General features: G+C 42.6%; 5 protein-coding genes across 12 annotated transcripts; 3 read left to right on the plus strand and 2 right to left on the minus strand.

Annotated features, from left to right (window-relative positions):
• The first annotated feature begins 2,526 nt into the window (after window positions 1-2,526).
• Window positions 2,527-6,376, plus strand: Rubicon. 2 transcript variants are annotated; one of them, NM_001272419.2, is made up of 4 exons: window positions 2,527-2,928; window positions 3,355-5,231; window positions 5,300-5,453; window positions 5,532-6,376. In NM_001272419.2, the coding sequence occupies exons 1-4, from the start codon at window positions 2,671-2,673 to the stop codon at window positions 5,724-5,726; spliced, it is 2,484 nt and encodes an 827-aa protein (NP_001259348.1). In that variant the 5' UTR covers window positions 2,527-2,670; the 3' UTR covers window positions 5,727-6,376. The 2 variants fall into 2 exon arrangements, with proteins under 2 accessions (NP_001259348.1, NP_572496.1); NM_132268.2 differs by having other exon boundaries at window positions 5,532-6,166.
• Window positions 6,377-6,715: 339 nt separating this feature from the next.
• Window positions 6,716-14,224, plus strand: CAH3 (Carbonic anhydrase 3). Of its 5 annotated transcripts, none has more exons than NM_001298094.1 (5): window positions 6,716-7,292; window positions 12,159-12,518; window positions 12,696-13,206; window positions 13,282-13,418; window positions 13,501-14,224. In NM_001298094.1, the coding sequence occupies exons 3-5, from the start codon at window positions 12,732-12,734 to the stop codon at window positions 13,639-13,641; spliced, it is 753 nt and encodes a 250-aa protein (NP_001285023.1). In that variant the 5' UTR covers window positions 6,716-7,292; window positions 12,159-12,518; window positions 12,696-12,731; the 3' UTR covers window positions 13,642-14,224. The 5 variants fall into 5 exon arrangements, with proteins under 5 accessions (NP_001285023.1, NP_572497.1, NP_001259351.1 ...); NM_132269.3 differs by having other exon boundaries at window positions 7,015-7,292; NM_001272421.1 differs by lacking the exon at window positions 6,716-7,292 and adding an exon at window positions 11,090-11,254.
• Ppt1 (Palmitoyl-protein thioesterase 1) lies at window positions 14,091-15,691 on the minus strand. Of its 2 annotated transcripts, NM_001298095.2 has the most exons (5): window positions 15,543-15,691; window positions 14,899-15,482; window positions 14,609-14,758; window positions 14,426-14,552; window positions 14,091-14,366 (listed from the first exon to the last, which is right to left on the minus strand). In NM_001298095.2, exons 2-5 carry the CDS (start codon window positions 15,441-15,443, stop codon window positions 14,244-14,246), a joined length of 945 nt encoding a protein of 314 aa, NP_001285024.1. In that variant the 5' UTR covers window positions 15,444-15,482; window positions 15,543-15,691; the 3' UTR covers window positions 14,091-14,243. The 2 variants fall into 2 exon arrangements, with proteins under 2 accessions (NP_001285024.1, NP_727284.1); NM_167166.4 differs by lacking the exon at window positions 15,543-15,691 and having other exon boundaries at window positions 14,899-15,510.
• A 99-nt stretch (window positions 15,692-15,790) lies between these two features.
• Window positions 15,791-17,275, plus strand: Ogg1 (8-oxoguanine DNA glycosylase). Its single transcript, NM_132271.5, has 4 exons — window positions 15,791-16,091; window positions 16,150-16,467; window positions 16,529-17,015; window positions 17,075-17,275. Exons 1-4 carry the CDS (start codon window positions 15,952-15,954, stop codon window positions 17,159-17,161), a joined length of 1,032 nt encoding a protein of 343 aa, NP_572499.2. The 5' UTR covers window positions 15,791-15,951; the 3' UTR covers window positions 17,162-17,275.
• An 8-nt stretch (window positions 17,276-17,283) lies between these two features.
• Window positions 17,284-19,084, minus strand: CG11294 (uncharacterized protein). 2 transcript variants are annotated; one of them, NM_001272423.2, is made up of 2 exons: window positions 18,721-19,084; window positions 17,284-18,210 (listed from the first exon to the last, which is right to left on the minus strand). In NM_001272423.2, the coding sequence occupies exons 1-2, from the start codon at window positions 18,925-18,927 to the stop codon at window positions 17,632-17,634; spliced, it is 786 nt and encodes a 261-aa protein (NP_001259352.1). In that variant the 5' UTR covers window positions 18,928-19,084; the 3' UTR covers window positions 17,284-17,631. The 2 variants fall into 2 exon arrangements, with proteins under 2 accessions (NP_001259352.1, NP_572500.1); NM_132272.3 differs by having other exon boundaries at window positions 17,507-18,210.
• Window positions 19,085-20,314: the final 1,230 nt, after the last annotated feature.

Raw genomic sequence — 20,314 nt, forward strand, 5'->3', positions numbered from 1 at the left:
GTTTGCGGCTTATACAAGCAACCAAAGAGATGGAAAACAAAAATATCGGAGAAAATTCGTTTTGCAGCTTCGTTTCATTGCCATTTGTTTGGCATTTTCATGATTTCTTGTTTTCCTATTTACCCATTGTGTTGTTCCCGAAAAACATTCAAGTGGAAATCCTTTATTGAGTGCGATATTCCTGCTCCTATGCCCATTGCCATTCCCACTCCCATTCCAAACTCCCATTTGCGCCTGCAGTACACCAGTCCAGTACTCGAAATGCTATTTTTGTTTGTTGCATTTTGCATGCAAAATTTGTTTTCAGTTCTATTCCATTGTTCAACGTCCATTGTCAATTTTTCCACTGTGCAGTAGTTGCGGTAGCGAGAGAGAGAAAGAGAGAGAGAGAGAGAGCGTCTTCTATTTCGGTTTCTATTCCTACTTGTGTGTCTGCCGCCTTTGTTTTGCTTCCTTTCAATTGCTTTTGGCCAGAGCAATTTGCATCGCCCTCTGTCTATCCCGGCACCTATCCCTATCCCTATCCCTATTTCTATCGCTATTCCTATTCCCAACCCACATCCATTCTGGCTGCATCCATCTGCATATGTTGCGACTGACACAGCCCATTGTCCGTCATAGTCACCCAATCATCACCTTCATCATCCTCGTCGTGGTCAGGACGATATGTTTGCGGACAGAGGATAATGAGTGTCCCTCGAGTCGGCAATTTGTCTGGGCGCAAAACGAAGAATTATGGCTGCTAAAAGTGAGCCAATATTTAAGGAAAATTAACCCACAATGGAGGACTACTACAAATCGAACACCAAGAGCTGGAAAATGAAATAGACAACTAAAAATGCAATGCAATATAAACGGTGGAGTTGGTCAACGGTCAATTTCTTATCCCTAATTATTTTAGAATAGCAGATGAAATCAAATTGATTACATCCATACTTCATCTTTATTATTCTCCGATGTAGTAAATGAAAACCAAATGTTTGCTTTCTATGTTGCTTGTAAAAATAGTTTAATAGACATCACTAAATTGGGTTACGGACACTATCTTAAGGATTTTGCCCTGCAGAAACGCCCACACAAAATTCAATTAATCCTGTCCTCGTTGGGGAATGCAAAATCTTCGAGAAGATCCTTCCTGTTCTTAGTGAATTAATCCCCGAAATTGCTTAAAACCTTTTGTAAGCTAATAAGCAAATTTGCAGCATACATTCGGGGGCCACTTTGGATTCCCGAATAGGGGGATATCCGGGCGTTTTTCGGGTGAATCGAAATAATTACACAAAGATGCAGGAATAAATGATTCCGGCTGAAGGGATTTTAATTGCTGAATAGGAGAGCTTATCTGGAAAAGTGTTGAGTATAACTGATTGGAAGATTGTGTGCAGAATAAAGAATTGGCAACAAAATGTTAAAGGCGTCTAAAAATACCACTCATTGAGCTAGCATAAAATCAATTAAATGGAGAAACTCTGTGACTTCTTCAAATAAAAAATAAAAACCGTTTCCAAACAATATATGTATGTTTAAACTAAAAGCTTTTAATGCGTCTCTGATTTTTAGACCAAGTCCTGTACTATTAGAATAGAATTTAGCACTCAGAACCAATCAAATATTACCAAAAAATCGCCATTAACTATAAATGCATTATTTACATGGCAACAGAAGAGCACAGAAGAAAAAAAAACATGAGAAAAAAATGCAAATAAAGCGCGTTTATTTTATGGCCAGCAAATCAATCAACTTTATTAATTACAAGTAATTAAAGTTTAATTAAGAGCCCAGTACAGTGCTTCTTCTTGCTTTTGTTTCAAGGTTGCATGTGTGTGCGTGTGTTTATACGATGTGCGCGTGTTTGTGTGTCCGAGTGTGCTTTTGTGTGGAAAATAAATGCAAATATTTATTTGGCAAAAGTCACAAATTGTGGAACGGATGCGGTGGGCGGAGCTGGAAACAAAATGGTGGCAAAAGTAGTGCGATATTGTTGTTGCTGCTGCTGCAATTTTGTTTGTCTGTTTAATTAAAGCAATATGTGGCCTCCAGGAAAGGAATGTTGGGTTAATTGACTCATCACTTATACGACAAACGAAGCACAAACAAACAAACAAACAAGCCAACGAACACACACATAAAGCAGGAGTAAGAAGAAGAAGAAGAAGAGTGTTTCCCAAATCAGCGCAGTCGACGAAGAAGAAAGAAGATGAAACAGTTCAAAAACCATTTAAAGGGCGTGGCCAGCATTTTGACATTTTGGAAAATTCCACACTGCGCAGCTCCATGACGCTCTCGACCAATCAGAAGTGTGGATTCCAAACGCAAAACTACGCCCACACACATAACGGTAATAGTGGGAACAGCAGGTGTTGTTCACAGAGCGACATCTGCCGGCAGCCCAGCAACACTTCCAAGGCCTATTAGCGGATACAAGAGCCGGCGTAGTCATGACACAAACCGCAGCACGCCTGTCTATGCAAACGAAAAACTGCGAAGATTTGGTATCGATTGGCGATGGGCCTCGGACACATCGATTATTATCGAATCAAACAATAACAAAAAAAAATCGCATTAAAAAACAATCAAAACAAGCTGAAGTTACTCGGAATCAATTGAATCGCGCACCGCGAATATGCAACCGCTCCGCCCCCCCGCGCCCCTTTGACAGTGTGCACAGCCATGACCACGCCCCCGCCACCGCCCACGCTCGCATCAGACGCAATTGAAGGCGCGGTGTACGCAGCAGGCGAGGCACTGCATCATCAACATGACCATCCGCAGCAGCAGCAGCAGCAACAACAACAACAGCAGCTAGCGAGGAATTCCCTGCTGGCGGACCTGCGAAGGTCAACGAATTTCTGGTTCCGTGCGGCCAAATCGACGGACGGACTGCAGTTGCTGGCCCAAAGCTGCACTAGAATTTTGCAGCATGGACTGGTGAGTCGCATTTGCCCGTGGAAATCCCGAAAGCATCGCACACACCTCGGCGAATACCCTACACTTAGAGCGAGGCATGTTGATTTGATCATTCATCTTGCACTATGAAACAATAGTTGAATAATTTAAAGATAAATCATCTTAACTCAGCTCAAGTGGTAAATATTTCTACAGAATCAAGTGAACCTAATACCCCAATAACTAATTATAAAGTAGGGGAGTCTCTAAAGTCTATGCAATCAGCTCTTTGCAGTAAGCAATCAAATATGATATAAACATTTACATATGTATTCAAATGAATTTCCCTGAATGTCTGTCCCACATAAAGAGAGTATCAGCTACTCGCTGCGCGCGTGTCGTAGACTTTCCCCATTGTTTTGCAATCGAATTGTATTTATGCAACGCCTCACTCTCCATTCTTATCAGTTGCAGCCCGTGGAACTTCGCCGACTGGCGGACGACTTTGAGTTTCTGCTGGCCAGTGCGGGAAAACAGCAACAGCAGACCAAACCGCAGCCTTATCGACCGGATTACGCCGCCCGAGACAGTGCGTCAATGGTCAACGGAGTCGAGGAGTTTCTCGGCGAGTGGACTACCCGCTGCCTGCGTGCCCGTTGCCTTTCGCAGTGCCTGCAGACGCTGGTCTCCGATCCGGAGCTAATGGAGCTGTACTATCCCAGCGAGGAAGCCTTCCTGCGACGATCCGGTGATGCCACCGCCTTGTTCGTTTGCCTAACGGCTGTCCAGCTCAATCAGAGCGGACTGCTAAGCCAGCTGGAGGTTAGGCATCAGGTGCGCCACCGACGCACTTGCTCACAGCCGAACTTTAGCATATCGCCCAAACTGCAAGCGGTGCCGGAGGAGAGACTGCAGAAACGCATCTTCCTGCGGCGATTGAAGAGCCTACCAAATTTAAGTCAGGAGGACGAGGAGCTGGACGATAGAGCAGCCTTCAGACGGCGTTGCCAAACATTCAGCAGCTCCAGAAGCCACAAGCTGAGGGAGGATCACTTGGATGCCCCATCTACCAGTTCTTGTTCGTCCCACGACAGTCCCAGACGCATTCAGCTGATCAACTGTGATGACATAAAGATCTGGACCGACCAAACGCCCCAGGAAGTGCCAGAGGAGGTGCACGAAAAGTTGCAACAGGCATCCAAAGCGTCCACGTCAGTGGGCGGCTATCTGGGCAGCTTCTTCGGCTCGCCGCCTCTCTATACCAGTTGGTTTCATCGCGGCGTCGGCGACGATCTGAATGCCTCGGGAGATGGTGGTATGTTGGACACCTTCCTGCCCGTGAACGGTCGAAAGCTAAAGAAGCAGCACACCCTCTTCGAGGGCGTCAGCATGCTGGACGAGGCGGCATCCTCCACAGCCTGCATCTCGTCGGCACCATGGGATATTCAAGGATCAGCCGGCGACAGTACCACTTCCACAACAGCGTCCAGTTCTGTGAGCATTACGCCCGGCAGCGATAAGATGGACCAGCAATCGCTGGCCTCCTTCCTGCAAATGTCCCGGCAAACGCACAACAATACACAACTGGAGAAGGAGAACGCTCACTTCAGGATTTCGGAGGCCTGCATTACGGCCATAGAGCACGTCAAGTGGAGCAGGAGACTGGCGACACCAGCGGGTCCGACGAGCCATAATCTGTCGGAGCCGAATTTGATGCCCTATGCAGAGCAGATTCCCGGCGGCGGCATGCAGAATCACAGTGCTGAGGCCGTGGGTCTCCAGCTAATATCCCGCTTCAGTGAGCAGCAGCTACCCCGTTTGGGCCATCTCAAGTGGCTGGTCTCCGAGCAGGAGGCACCGCAACAACTGTTGCCGCTGCCCACGCCGAAACAGGATCATGAGCAGGCCAGTCTGACCAGAGGCACCTCCAGTTGGGCGCCGCCGCGTCAGCAGATCATATTCACCGAACATCCCTCGGAGAGCCGATCCAAGGTGCTGCAAAAGCAGAATCATCGCTGTGCCGGCTGTGGAATGCGGGTGGCCAAGCACCTGCAGCAGCACTTTCGCTACTGCACTTACCTGGGCAAATACCTGTGCACCGGCTGTCATCGCAATCAGATTTCTGCGATTCCCGCGAGGATTCTGCGCTCCTGGGACTTTCGCTGCTATCCAGTCTGCTCATTTGCCTACCGTCTAATCGAGCAGATGTACGCCTTTCCGCTGTTCCACGTCCCAGATCTGAATAGCCAACTGTACAAGCACAAGGAACTGGCGAAGGCGAGAAAGAGGAGGCTGCAACTGCAGGCGGTCAAGGGATTCATAGCCAACTGTCGATTTGCAACGAGGTAAGTGGGACAGTAAAGAAACAAAGCGTTCTATGCAATCACTTCTTTTATGTCTTCCTCTTGTGCAGGGAGCAGTCATTCTTCAATGCCATTCCGGCGCACATTACCCAGGATCCGGACATGTGGTCCATGTGCGATTTCGTTGACGTGCAAAATACCAGCATGAATCGCTCCATCAAGGAGGTGATCGCACTGAGCGAACAGCACGTCCACAACTGTGTGGTTAGTAGTCCGAAATGGGATGGCTGAAAGCACCATTCATTGATCGTTATTTGATCTTATATCTTACATATATTTCAGCTATGTACAGGTCGTGCCTTCGTCTGTGAGCACTGCAAGGGCGGTGAGCTCATCTATCCGTGGCAGCGAAAAGTCCAACGCTGCGATCGGTGCGGTGCCTGCTTCCACAACGGCTGCTGGAAGGTCAGGAGTCGGTGTCGCAACCAAAACGATCCTTGTCCCAGGTGCTCCCGCCTTCAAAGCCGTGCCAGCTAACATCCGATCAAAGAAAATCGAAGGGCAGGATAGGAATTGGCGAAGAAATGTAGTGAAATCCACTTTCGCCTCGGAAACTGTATATACAAAATTTGGTTTTGGCGATAGGAATTTGTTTTTTTTTTTTTTTGTTTTTTGTTTTTTGTAATTCGCATAGTTTTTAGAGTTAGGCCTTTTTTTTTTTGTAAATCCAAAGTTGCTTATTCGTAAAGGTATTGCTGAATATATAACATGTTGCTTTCCGTAAGTAATTTGTTTATAAAAAATCTCTTTTAGGATCCATTTGCTTCTAAACGAAACTAGAACCAAATTGAAACATCACTTATTTGCCTGGAAAAAGACGAATTTTTATTTAAGAAAGTATTATTTAAAAAAAGCTTGCTTATTATTAAATAACAAATAACATGTCACATACACACTAAATATTCTAAAAATATGTTAAAAAAAAAAAAACAAAAACGGATATTTAACCTATAGTTTCCGAGGTCGAATTCACACTTCCCCCTAGTGATTTTATATATTTACATAACAACTATTATTATATTTATACAACTACTGTAAATAACCATTTAAATTACCAAAACTGTTATGAGAATCGTTTACCTCAAGCGAAAGATGTGAACCCATGTTGATTTTATACATACATATATAACAAATACGATACGAATAGTTTGTTCATCCTATATTTTTCTCGCTGGGAGGCATTATTATGTGAGTCATGGAGGGGGGAACCCCCACTGTAAAATGTTTATTGGCTCTGTAGATAAAAAATGTTAAAATTTTTAGTTTTTTAAAGATTTAAATGGGTGAAGTATGGAAAACAAAGTTCCCTTACAAAATATACATTCCATATAAAACGTTTGGAGCAATGGCAAAATAAAGCAGGAAGTTTTTAATAATTATGGAAATAAACTGTAAAATCTGAAAAATTGAAATTCCTAGAAACCGCTAAAAAAAAATGTTTCCATTCTGGGAAGAACCAGTTCTTTGGTATTTTGCCGAACGCGTTAGTGTTTCTGTATGAGCCGGGTGTACACGTCATTAAATTACGAACTAAAATTAAGTCTAACAAAATAATAGCAGTTGGAAAAGTGCATAGCCTAATTGTACATTCTTTTAGAAGATCCCTTGGCCAAACAAATTCGTTTCAATAGCAAACTACGTTATAACTACCCGATGCATCGCACACGAATCTCGAACTGCAACTAGTTCGTGATTTTTGCACCCATAAACTTCGGAATCGGAACCAACGAACCGCAATGGACGCGAAGTGAACCATGGGTTTATTTTATTAGTTACCAATCGCAATTCACTCTGCGCGCATTGAATTTTCGTTCTGGAATTGAAATTAATTCGCTTCGAACTTCGCGTTTAGCGTTCGTACACGGTTTTTGTTCTTGTTTTTTTGCGCAGTGCGTGTGTACATGTGTGTGGTACTTGTGTGCGCGGCGGCAAATGCGAAATTACAAGCATAAATAAATGCCGTCGATTGTTTGCTAATTAGCTATCGGCGAATATCGGGAAAACGAGCGGAGAACGGCAAATAGGCGAAAACTAAATCAACAGGTAAATATTGCCAGCGAAATAGGAAGATGGCACAAAAACTTCCGAAACTTCGCTCTTCCTCTTCACGCCACACACACACATGCGCAAATTAGGAGTGCTCGTGTGTGTGTGTGTGTTCGCTATTAAAAATGTCTGTCGCCGCTAACGGAAAAAAACAAACACTTAAAAAGAAACAACAACAACGCCGGCCGCTTGTCCCAAAAATCACAAAAAAAAACACCCAAAAACGAAATGCAAATGAATGAGCAGGGAAGAGAGTGTAAAGAAGAGCACATAGAGCGGCGAAAGAGCGACCGAGATAGCGGCTGTCTTTACACATATTGTCTTTGCTCCCGCAGTTAATCATAATTTTACAACCCCTCTCCCTTCTACCAGAAATAGATGAATGTCCACGTGAATTTCACACTTCTTCCACCCCTCTCGCTCCATCACAACGTCCATGTGAAGGTCAACTATGACCCTGGACTTGGAGCAAAAACAAAAATATTGTATATTATTGATTTGCTTCACTTTTTTTCCGCTTCTCTTGCGGTTTCTTTTCCTGCTTCCATGCCATTGCAAAAAGAGCAATCAGAAAAACAGCTGATTGAGGCTAAACTTGAAATACCCTATAATTACAGGGTACATAGAGTCGGGTACATAATGTCGCGTGACAAGCGACACTAAGAACGAAAAAAGAGAAGAATAGGGAGCATAGATTGGCAAGATAGCGCCATCTGTTGGGCATGCAAAACATGCGTAGATGTAAACAAAAAATGATATTAATCAAAAATAAAGGGTATCCTTTAGATCCTTTGATTTTATGAACTCTTCCTCAAACCCTAGCATTGATCTTGTACACTTCAAAAATAAGCGTATTTATAACGAATATTTACCATACTATATACCACTATGTATGTTTTTTTGTTTACATTTTATTCGACTGTTTGTCAACCAATTGCAAATTGATATTTGTTGCATAAAAATAGAACGCTCCGCATTTAATTAAACCCAATGATACGCATACATGTGTACTTAAGTACAAGTACTACCTTTCCCGACCTACTATTACCCCACCTTCGACTATCGTCGGCTTTGAGTCGTTAGGACACGTGTTATTTGGTCGATAGCTGGCTCCTGTTGCTCCTTCTGTCGCCTAGCCAAACGTTGGCTTGCCCATATGAAATGCCAGTTGGGATGGCCAGTTGGATAACGCATTGGATTTGATGGCTGGATGAGGTCATATAAGGCTGAGAACGTAGCTGTCGTTACTGGAACTCCTGTTCCGGTCTATGGCACTCTAAAAAAAAAAAATGGAGCTGAACCCCACCCAGACCTAAATGAAAAGCTCTTCTCAATTAATACAACCTGAAGTGATGCGGGAACGTGGACAGGCAAATAATTCCATGGTTCATCTTTCGCCAAACGTGCTACTGTATTGCCAGCATTTCGTCGAGTAGTTCTGTGTTTTGTTGACTTATTTGCTCAATGGGGCCATCGGTCAATGCAATTACTTAAGCACACTTATTTATTGCGGAGTAAGCCGCTCCGACCGGCTTATGTACATACATACTACCCGTACGAACAATACATGTATGTACATAGCTACATGACCATTTCACGGTCACTTGCAACCGCATAAATTGCGCTGATTCCACACCATTCCAGAGACATGGATCCGATCCGATCCGATTCGATTCGAGTCGATCTCATCCGGGGGAACAAGTCCCGTGGCTGGTGCGATAAGCTCCAATTCGGATACGATGTCAACTAAGTGAAACTGCTGACGTTTTCGGTTCGACATCATCTCGATAGGGGATAGATATACTTACTCTGCTAACTGTAAATAAGTATGTTCGAAATGCTTAAGTGCAAAAAACTTGTTCAATTCTCATGGGTAACTTCACTTATCGCTGAGCTTTGAACCTTTGAAAATGCCCATAATGCTTGCATTGTAAAATATAAAGGATAGTGATTCAAGTTGTATGACGCTAGATGGAATTTTTTATGTCATTTTTTAAGTAATTTTTTAAGTAATTTTTTAGTATGATTCAAGACCGATGACAATAGTTTTCATATCATTTATGACACAATATCTTTATCAAGTTTAAATACATTCGAATACGAATTATTCTAGTAGCTTCGTTCAAACCTACGCTTTTTGCACGAAAATGGAATTTGACAGTGCTCCCGATTCGTATCGGAAATCAAAAGTCAATTGATAGTGGAAACATGACTGATTGTCATGTTTAGTTTTTTTTTTTTTTATCTGGTCGAAACCGCCTAACTCCGGCCACGCCCCTAATCCCGCGCCCAGATCGCAGCCCCTCCTCCAAGGCCACCGGTGACGCGTTGGAGGCACTTGAATCAATCCGCCACTTGAATTCGGCTCCGTTAATTTTCCACCCATCGAATCCCAACCGCCTGCCACCTTATCAATAGCCGAAAATATATAAAAAAAAAAAAAAAAAATAGAAATCCACTCTCCACTCTATGCAAATTCTATCATAATGATAACTCAAATAGCGGCGACCGGTCTATAAATACGATTCCCCCCTTTGTGTTTACCCATCATTAGTTGTGTAATTTTATGCAGATAGTAAAAAAGTTAGGCGAGATAAGCATTCAGTGCCAGTGCAGTGGAAACGAGGATATAAACTATTTCTAATCTGGGAACACGTTTAAGTTAGAAAACCAGCACAATCAGAAATAAAGTTTGAATCCGAATTCGGAAAGAGTCGTCGCAAGAGTTAGGAACAAATTCGGGATGCAGGGATGCACCAGATGGCACAAGATGATCTTCAACTTTAATATTCTCAACTTGCTGCAACGAATTTTAGCAGGCACTGTGCGTCTGGAGTATCAAATAAATACAAGATAAATGGAAAATGGATGTCAGAGAAGTACGAAAACATCATATATATTTGGATAAGATAAGGCCAAAAGCATCAGGTGCTCTCATGTGTCACACAGAAAAGCCAGTGCGAACTGGAAAGAGCAAGTTGCTCCCATTAGTTGTGTGGGTGCATACGATATACAGTTGAGAATAAATACAAAAAACTGAAAGTAAAATGATAGAATTGGAATTGGGATTAATAATGACAAATTAACAGCCGAATTAATATCCGAAAAAAATGTATTTAACTAAGAGAATTGAATCATCTGATTAGCGAAACATGAGTATAAATGTAAGATAAGATAGAGTCGAAATTCCTTAGCTGGAAACTATTGGAAGAAATCAAGAATCACGTGAGGAGAAGCGATTGAGTTTCATATACTAGGCCATGTAACAAATACATGCCTATGTACATACATATCAGTGACGTCGGAAGCAAAGTGTTAAGTTTAATAATCAGATATCAGATAAGCTATTCGATCGATTTATAATGCCAACACATCCAAAGTGCTGCAAAGGCCAACGAACAGTGCAAACTCAACATTTGGCTGAGTCAATCCGTTCTGGAAGTCTCTGGTGACCACCAAACTGAGGAGTATGGATCGGAATCGAATCGAATCGAGGTCGCGGATCGTCTTGGAACGGATTGGCAGTCAAGTCGGAGTTATCTGGAAATAATGCTTTCGTTGCGATCGCCTGCCGATCGTTTATTCCAGTCGCCCCATTATGTCTGTCGTAAATATGTACGTACATACATGTATGTATGTATGTAATGTACATAGCTCAAGTTGCTATCGCCCGGCGATAAGCTCCTCGCTCCTCGTCTGCCAATCGCCTTCTTGACACTTGCACCTGTATGTCGTATAAGTCGTATGTCTGGAACTGCGGTTCTAGTTCCATATCGCGCTGAGTGCGTCGACTGGCGGATTATAAAGCTGTCAATTAAAATCATATTTCGCTTTATGACTGCCAAATATTTAACTCCAGTCGCGTTAATCTGGACTCTAAGCTGTTGCCATAAATCGATAGCTAACTAATTTGGTATATGGCACACTCATCGGTCTTATATTAAAATCGAATAATCGCAGTGAGTTTGAATTGTTGATAGCCAGAAATGATGGACTTTCTAGCCTATGCATTGCATATCTTAATGACATTCCTATAAATGACTATAAATAAAGACTGATTGACGATTAGTTAATAAATGATCATCCAAATGTCTAATCCACGTATTTTCTTAATTAACCAGAGTGTTGCAATCATCGCATTTACTGGGATCTTCGGAATTTTCAAACCCTTTATCGATTTTATAGATTAATAGACCCATAAATTGGCCATCGGTTTTTGTGCATATCCTTAACACTCCATTATTGCGTCAATTGCAAGAATTTCGCTGCCAATCAATATTTAATTGTGGCAACGTTTCCCAGTCGAAAGCTCGCCTCAATTGTGCCTTATTGAAATTGCAAATAAAGTGAAAATCAATAGATGAAAATTACTTTATAACGAGTCAATTGGAAATTGTGCAAACAAGATGACAACTTTGTTTGGTACTCTGGTCGTCAGAATATTTAAGCAGTTGACCAAAAGAGGCGGTGCTCCACCATTGAATGGAGACATTTATTCTGTCCTTCGACGCACTTTAATTACACAAATGGCTAATCAAAGGCGGATGGTCGGGTGGCGGGTGGTAAATGCATTGGCCGCGGAGTATCAATTTTCGTTGGTTAAGGGGTTGGTGAAGGGGGATGGCGAAGGGGGCGGATCAACAGCACGCGAGTCGCTAAACATTTAATTGATTCCGTGGCCGTGAATGGTAGACTCTCGTTTCGCTCTGGATACAGGAAATTACCGCTTTTACACACTTGATATTGCTGGATATATCCGGTTATAGAAATTACACCCAAAACGGAAGATGCTCATGAATTCGCGTTTGTTTATATCCTTAAAGTAGCTGAACATTATTAACTCGATTTCTCTGCCTCTTGCAGGTGCATTTCCAAGCGGGCTTAACCAATCCGTGGATCTGAAAAGGAGGAGCAGGCGTCGGTCGTTGGAGGCGCCGGCATAGAGAACTTTTCCGAGACGCGAGCGCCCAGCGGAGCAGTCGCCACCACGACGTCGACATCGCCACCGCCGCCGCGAGCCGCGCTGCTGTCACCAGCCGAGCATTTGGACGCCAGCGCCGACGATCGCGGGCGTGTGTACAAGCTCCGGAAGAAGAAATACCTGAACGCAGCGCATATCACATAGGGAGTCGTCGTCGGTGGAGGAGTGGAGTAGCCAGTGCGGTTTGGGTGCTAGGAATCGGTGCTAGGAGCTAGGATTAGGAGATCAAAACTGGAAAAAAGGTGCATATGTGCGGAATGCACTGAGATCTGAGATCATTGATCACTTGTTGTTATACATTGATCGTTGGCTCGTCTTTTCTTATGTTATTATGAATGAGCTTTGAATTCACTGGCTTTGATCATCTTAATTATGAAATATTTGGCGAATTCTAATGTCGATGTGCTTTTGTTTTTTAGCATAATTTAATTCGAGGAGGAATCTGGGAAAGCGCAATGCCCGTACAATCCCCAATTGAGATCAGCAACCGTGCCATCGAGCACATTGACGATGTGGATCCACTAGAGTACCATGGCCATTGGGAGCCGGTGGGCGTGGCCCGGGTACAGAACACAGGCACCTCCGCAATGGTCACATTCAGCAAGCGAAAACAACAGCCATACATAATCGGCGGTGCCCTGGAGCAGGACATGTACGTGTTCGAGCAGCTGCACTTCCATTGGTCGGACTGCGATGAATCCGGCTGCGAGCATACACTGGAGGGCATGAAGTACTCAATGGAGGCCCATGCCGTCCACTACAATTCGAAGTACAAGGACTTCACGGAGGCCAAGAACAAGCCCGATGGCCTGGCCGTCGTCGCATTCTTTATTCAGGCCTGCGGCGAGAAGGACTGTCCCGAGTTCAAGAAGATCACCGAGGGCATCCGCATCGTTCAAAAGATCCATACGAGTGCATCGCTGGATTCCGGTGCGTGTGCAATTTTCACCGAGTATGGTTTTAAAAATGTGACTTACTCTATTACTCTTGGCTCTGCTTTTTTAGATTGCCTATCATGGATTGGTCTGCAGGAGCTGAGCAAACATTATTACACGTACAAGGGTTCGCTGACAACGGCGCCGTACTTTGAGAGTGTCACCTGGATCATATACCGCACCCCCATCTATGTGTCTCGCGGCCAGGTGCGTGTTTTTCTCACCAAGATGATCCCCCAAATACTTTCATTTGGAACACTAAATTTGAGAAACCTCTTTTGATTTGCAGGTTCAGGTGTTTCGCAATTTGCAATCGTGTCCCAAAGATGAGTCCAAAAAGATAGTCAACAATTATCGCGAGATCCAGCGTCCGCACAAGGATCCGGAAATCTTCTTTGCGCGCAACACCAATCCAAAGTCCAAGTTATAATGTGCTTGCCATATGACTTGGATACAATTCTACAATTCCCGCTCCCGCTGACTTTCCTTTTTCCAACCTTTCGCGCAATTTTCTCCGCCCAATCGCCTATCTAAACTATAGCTATGTGTAAACATTTATCTGTCTATGGTTGTCTGTAAGCTGCTTTTGTTATTTGCCTCATGTACATAGCGTTATATACCTAACAAAACATACATATACATACATACATATATATATATATATATATATATATATATATACGGAGTATTTACGATACGGATACGTGTATGGAATTTTAGTCGGAGCACGCGGTTGCCTTGCATTGAATATTTCAGAGAAATATCGGGCACAACTACTTAAGACATCTACAAGAGACGTAATCCTAACGTTTAAGTTATTAAGATAAACAGTGAAAGCGAGAAAAAGAGGAAAATAAGAACAGTAAATCAACACATTTTGTATGTCCAAACTGAATTTATTAAACATCTAATTAAACATGTATAAAAGTATCAAAAAGTCATTATTAATATTAAAATGCTTATGTTAATAGGAAGAATGGATTAAACCTATGCAAACATTTTTGTCACAATACGTGCTTTTTGGGCACCATCTTATTTTTCGAGTAAGAGAGGCACTATGTTCTGGATAAACCAGGCCTTGGATATGGCCAAGTGATCACCTTCGACGCCGAGAAAGACAAGTTGTCCTTGTCGATGCATCTTGTCCAGTCCCAGCTTTAGGAAAAAATGTACATTTCATATTAGAACGTTAGGTGATAGATATGCATACGTACATCCTGATAGACTTTGCTCTCAGTAAAGGGCTGGATGACTTTGTTCTGCCCAGTGGTGTAGTATTGAAACCACTGGGACTCCTTCGGCTGGACAATTGTGTCGTTTAGGAACTGCACCATCACAAATCTGCAAAGCAGAGGTTAATAATATTTGATAAATGTATAAGTATAATACGCGCTTACTTCTTAAGCTTTTGCAGATTCTCAATGTAGAACTTGTTGATGAAGAGCTCGTTGTTAATGTCCGCGAGAAATGTGCTGCCCAGGCGGTATTTGTTCTCCATGATCGGGTCGTGCCAGTAGGTGGCCTGAACCAATGCCTTCTGCACTTCACTGGGTGTATGGTATGCAAGAGAGAAGAGAGAATTAACACGGAAACGACAAGGATGGCGACATGGTGGTGTTGGATTAATAAGCATGTAAATTCCAGGAATTATATTATATTAGGATTCCTTAACAACAGATAGACTCACGGTGCGTAGGCGGCGTTGTCCAGTAGCCTCGTGATATAATCACAGGGCTTTTCGGTTAAGGTGGGGCACATGGGCAGTCCGAAGATGCCCTGGTGCTGCCCACCGAGTGTGATAAGGTTCCTCATTGGCGGATTCGGGCAACGTTCGGCAACCGCACGCAGAAACTGGCCGCCTTGCGAGAATCCGATGGCGTGGTATCCCTTGGCCAGGTGCTCATCCTGCAGTAGTTGCTTGCAAACGTAATCCACCTGTTCGTTGGGATGTATGAAGAAGCCGCTCTGCCAGTCTATCAAAACATTGCCGCCGATCTGCAGGGATCGCACATAGCCGCCCTTTGTTTGCTCCACGATCAGGTTCATAATGGCACCCAGGCTGAAGGGTACGCAGCAGGTGTCGCCCATTCCGTGCCACAGAACGACCGGCAGGACCTCCGGATTGGTTCCTCCTTTCGTCGGGCTCCACCATATGTAGCTCAGCACGAGGGAAAAGATCAGGAACAGCAAAAATAAAATGCATGAAAAACGAGAACAGCAGATAGAAATCATTGTTGTTGGAGTGCAATTTTTGCAAATCAAATTAGTCGTCTGCTATCGATAATATATGGTTCGATAATATAATCGGGATATTTCATGTACGGGATGTACCTGGTCTTATTTATACCTAAAGGTAATTTCGTACTGCGTGCTTTAACGCAACATGAAAAATACTGCAACTATTTTTCCTTTCAAGGCAACAGGCTTGACTATATAACTGTTCAATTAGGTGCATTTTTCGAAGCCCTCGTCTACATTGCTGCATTTATTGGTACTTTATTGTGCAGCTGTGAACAGAAAATTTACATTTTCCAACACTGGCGTCTAAGCAAAAGTAGAATGTTGTGAATACCCCGAACGGTAAACAAATGCTAAACAGCTGATAGCAATAACACATTTTATTCAGCGAGTTTGTTTCTTTCGATTTAAACTCGAGTTTTAATGTGGTTTACTATTTAAACGTGACAAAGTACTATTGTTAAGTATGCCAAAACACGGCTTAAGTTGTTTATAAAACCGGATGCTGGCTCATAACCTAGGTTTCCATAAAAAGCGCCTTTTTTCAAACATGAAGGCTGTTTTACAGGATCGGGGTGTCATAGGCTTATCCCTCGAAGAATGCGATTTGGAAAGAACTTTGCTTGGAGGACAGAGTTTCCGGTAAGCGCTATCCATACTAATAATGAACATATGTACTCAAAACAACTTTACATGCCAGATGGCGATCCATATGCGATGGTAATAGAACGAAATATGGCGGAGTGGTGTTCAACACCTACTGGGTGCTCCAGCAAGAAGAATCCTTCATAACTTACGAGGCATACGGAACCAGCAGTCCTTTGGCCACGAAGGACTATTCTTCCTTGATATCTGACTACCTACGTGTTGATTTCGACCTAAAGGTCAACCAAAAAGATTGGTTAAGCAAAGATGATAACTTTGTGAAGTTCTTGAGTAAGCCTGTGCGCCTCCTTTCTCAGGAGCCGTTCGAAAACATTTTTAGCTTCCTTTGCAGTCAGAACAATAACATCAAGCGGTAGGTGGTTCAATCAAATGCGAATCCCATCATTAAATACAGTAAATTGGTTTCTTCTTAGCATATCATCTATGATTGAATGGTTTTGCGCTACATTTGGCACCAAGATTGGTCACTTCAATGGTGCCGATGCGTATACATTTCCCACGATAAATAGATTCCACGACATCCCATGCGAGGATCTTAATGCCCAGCTAAGGGCTGCCAAGTTCGGTTATCGGGCCAAGTTCATAGCACAAACGCTGCAAGAGATCCAGAAAAAGGGGGGACAAAACTGGTTCATAAGCCTAAAGAGCATGCCGTTCGAAAAAGCTCGCGAGGAGCTGACACTGCTACCCGGAATCGGATACAAAGTGGCCGATTGCATCTGCCTTATGTCAATGGGTCACTTGGAGTCAGTGCCCGTCGACATTCATATTTACAGAATTGCCCAAAATTACTACCTGCCACATCTAACCGGCCAAAAGAACGTAACCAAGAAGATTTACGAAGAGGTCTCGAAACATTTTCAAAAGCTACACGGAAAGTATGCCGGTTGGGCTCAAGCTGTAAGTACACTGAAAGTTGCAATTTAGTCTGTGTGTTTCTTATAATATCATTATTTCAGATTCTCTTTTCTGCCGATTTGAGTCAATTTCAAAATACTTCCACAGTTGCTTGTAAGAAAAAATCCAATAAAAAACCTAAAAAGTGATCTTATCTATTGGATTAAAAAAAAAAATATTCCTACTTGTAATATTTGAATATTAAAATATAATAGAAATGTATATACTAATGTATATATAAATATATATCTAAACAGAGAAAGAACTTGATACTGGGTTTCATATATCTTTTTTTTATTGCTAAACAGATGTAATTGATTAAATAAAGTGTACATTAAATGTCCGTTTTGTATATACATCGCCATATTTATGTGTACAGATTGCGCTCGAATTTGAAATTTAGGATATTCAAAATGTGTTGTGTCCGTTTTAGAAATTCATCACCTAAGGAAACCACTTTTAGATACGCATACAGATGTTTAGGATATGCTTATGAAGTGGTTATTCGAATCTTTTATTGGAGTGAGCACTGTACAAGTGAAAGTTTCAGTATCTGTATCCGCATTCGTATCCGTGTCCGCATCTTTATATCTGTCCGTATCTTGATAAAAGTCCTCGTCTACAGGCCTCCATTCGCCTCCGCTGATCCCGCCGCCCCCTGAGTTCCCTGTTGTTGTTGCTGCTGCTGCTGCTGCTGGAGCTTGCTGCTCTGGGAGAAATCGATACAGGCGCCGGAGGTGAGATCAATCTCCTCGGAATCGGATCCATCGGAACCCTCGTCGGAGTGTCCGGATAGGGCGGCCATTCCGCCCAGTTCCATGCCGTGCGACGGCGCCTTATAGAGCTTTAGTTCTGTATAGGTCTTCGATAGCTTATCCTGATCCGTGGCCTGCTGGTGTCCCTGGTGCTGTTGTTGCTGATGCTGCTGCTGGAATGCCGGGTGCATCATGGTGAAGCTCCCCGAATTGGGTCCATTGCCCACCTCCGCCAGTTCCGAATCCTTGCTCGCGGAAGAGAGGTTCTCCGGCGTCTGGCTGGGCGGTCGAGCCGTAGCTCCGTTGCCGGATCCGCCCTGCACCGCTCCACCGCCCATGACGGGGGGCGTGCCCAGGCTGAGGCAGCGCATCCGCCAGGCGTCCTGGAGGAGCTGCAGTCGTGCCTGCTTGCGCCACTTGGCCCGGCGATTCTGGAACCACACCTGCAATTAAAAAAGGTAATTTACTCTATATAGATTTGGCCTTTTGTTGTTGGATCTAAAAACGAAGATCTAGATTCATATTCTTTTAATATTTTTGAAATATTTGCAAGATTTTATGAGATAATAATCCAAAAGGCCAAGTAAAGCTAAAATTTTATTTTTATATTTTTGACCAAGTTAATCAAAATCACTTCAATTTCCTTATATTTGTTGTACATATTGCACATTGCGCTCTTACAACTCAGTGTGTTTTGTTTTAATTCATTAAATTATATTTTTTATACAAGAAATGGGAAATTGAATTAAATGAAATAAAGAAACGTGTACTAATTATTTCTAAGCCATTAAAGGTAAGAAGAAGTACCTTAACTATAAATAACACCCCAAAAGAGTTAATTCCTAATCACCCATTACGAATCACCCAAATTCTATATAGGATTTTAAATCGGATCTCGCAGGTTTGCGGATCAACTGGGTGGATACTTTGCCTGGTCTGTAGGGGGAATTCACCTGGACGCGTGCCTCGCTGAGGCTGATCCTCAGGGCCACCTCCTCGCGCAGGAAGACGTCGGGATAGTGGGTCTTCTGGAAGAGTGCCTCCAGCTCCTGCAGCTGCTGTGGCGTGAAGGTCGTCCGGTTCCGGCGCTGTCGCCTACGGCCAAACATATACTCCGTGAGCAGATCGCCGGGCAGCGGTGATATAAAAGGACCTGCCATTAGTGTTCAATGTTTCGGTTACTCGAATGCTTATTAATTGTACACTTTAGCTGCACGAGTGGACTTGTTTTGTGAATTTTCTAGTTTTTCGTATGCTTAATATGACACACAAAAATAAAACTGTCGTAGTGTCACGACTATAATGACATTAGGTTACTATGTTACTGAACACTTTTTTTTTAGTTTTGAATACTGTGTTGCTAGATTTGTATATTATTTCATCACGTTTCCTTTTTTGTTTAGGTTATAGATTGATATTGATTGTGGTTTTTCATAATTTTTCACTTATGGCACACGAAACAAAAATTGTGTTTTAACATTTGATTTCTAAATCGCCAACAGTTGGCGCCACTTTCAAAAAAAAAAAAAAAAAAAAATAGTTGGCAATTCTAGCAAAGGTTGATTTCGTTGCTTTTCGCTGAGCGTTTGGCCAGCGACTGTGGAAATGCAGGCAGCATCCTGCGGCTTTTATGCAGTTGCCAAAGGACTCGGGCTAATATGTATGTACGTGTTTGTCTCGTAGTATGTGTGTGAGGGTGCGCCTGCGACTCGCTTTATAATTAAGAAACTCACACACACACTTACAATGCAGCTAATTGCATTTTTGTAAAGCTTACTTGTTGCCTTAGCAAGTGTTTAAAATTTAGATTTATTAAAAAAAATGCTATTCAATTATTGAAAGGGCTTATTTGTAATTGTTTTTTATATATTATTTTTTATGTTTTAATTGCATTTTTAAAATTATTTTTGTCCTGCTCTGTTGTTTTTCCCTCTCTCTCTATCTCTGGCTGTTGCCATCTCCCTCTTTCCTTGGCCACGCTGCGCAGCCTCCGATTGTTAATCTCGCTCTCTCATTTGTTGCAGCTAAAGCTTTCTCCCGCGGCTCTCCTTTCTCTCAGGATGTTGTTGTTATTGTCTTCTCGTTTTGACTTCGTTAAATTACGGCACAAGCACAAAAACGTCATAAGCGTTGTTGTTTTGCGCACAGTGGGCAAAAAGTCTAAAGGAGTCAACAAAAAAACACATTCAAAATATTATACAACAGTTTTCAAGCTTTAAGTTGCATTATCGAAATGGCGATACTAAGCATAAGCATAGTACTATTGTTTATAAAAAGTAAATAATAATAATTATATCTTATGTAACCTGAATTTACTGATATGATTAGATGAATGATTAGATCCATAATACAAATTCTTCAACGTTTTTTTTATTTGTAGTGTTTTATAACCTTTTTGTTATTGCTCTCCTAAAGTTTAAAACTTTCTAATTTAGTTCGTAAGTCATTTGGTAGTGCCAATCATACTTTTAAAGTTTTATTTTTTCTCATTTTGCCCCACTGTATTGTTTCGTATATGAAAATATACCTGTAAATAATAAAATTCAA

Source organism: Drosophila melanogaster, chromosome X (genome assembly GCF_000001215.4).
Source record: "Drosophila melanogaster chromosome X".
Classification (NCBI taxonomy): domain Eukaryota; kingdom Metazoa; phylum Arthropoda; class Insecta; order Diptera; family Drosophilidae; genus Drosophila; species Drosophila melanogaster.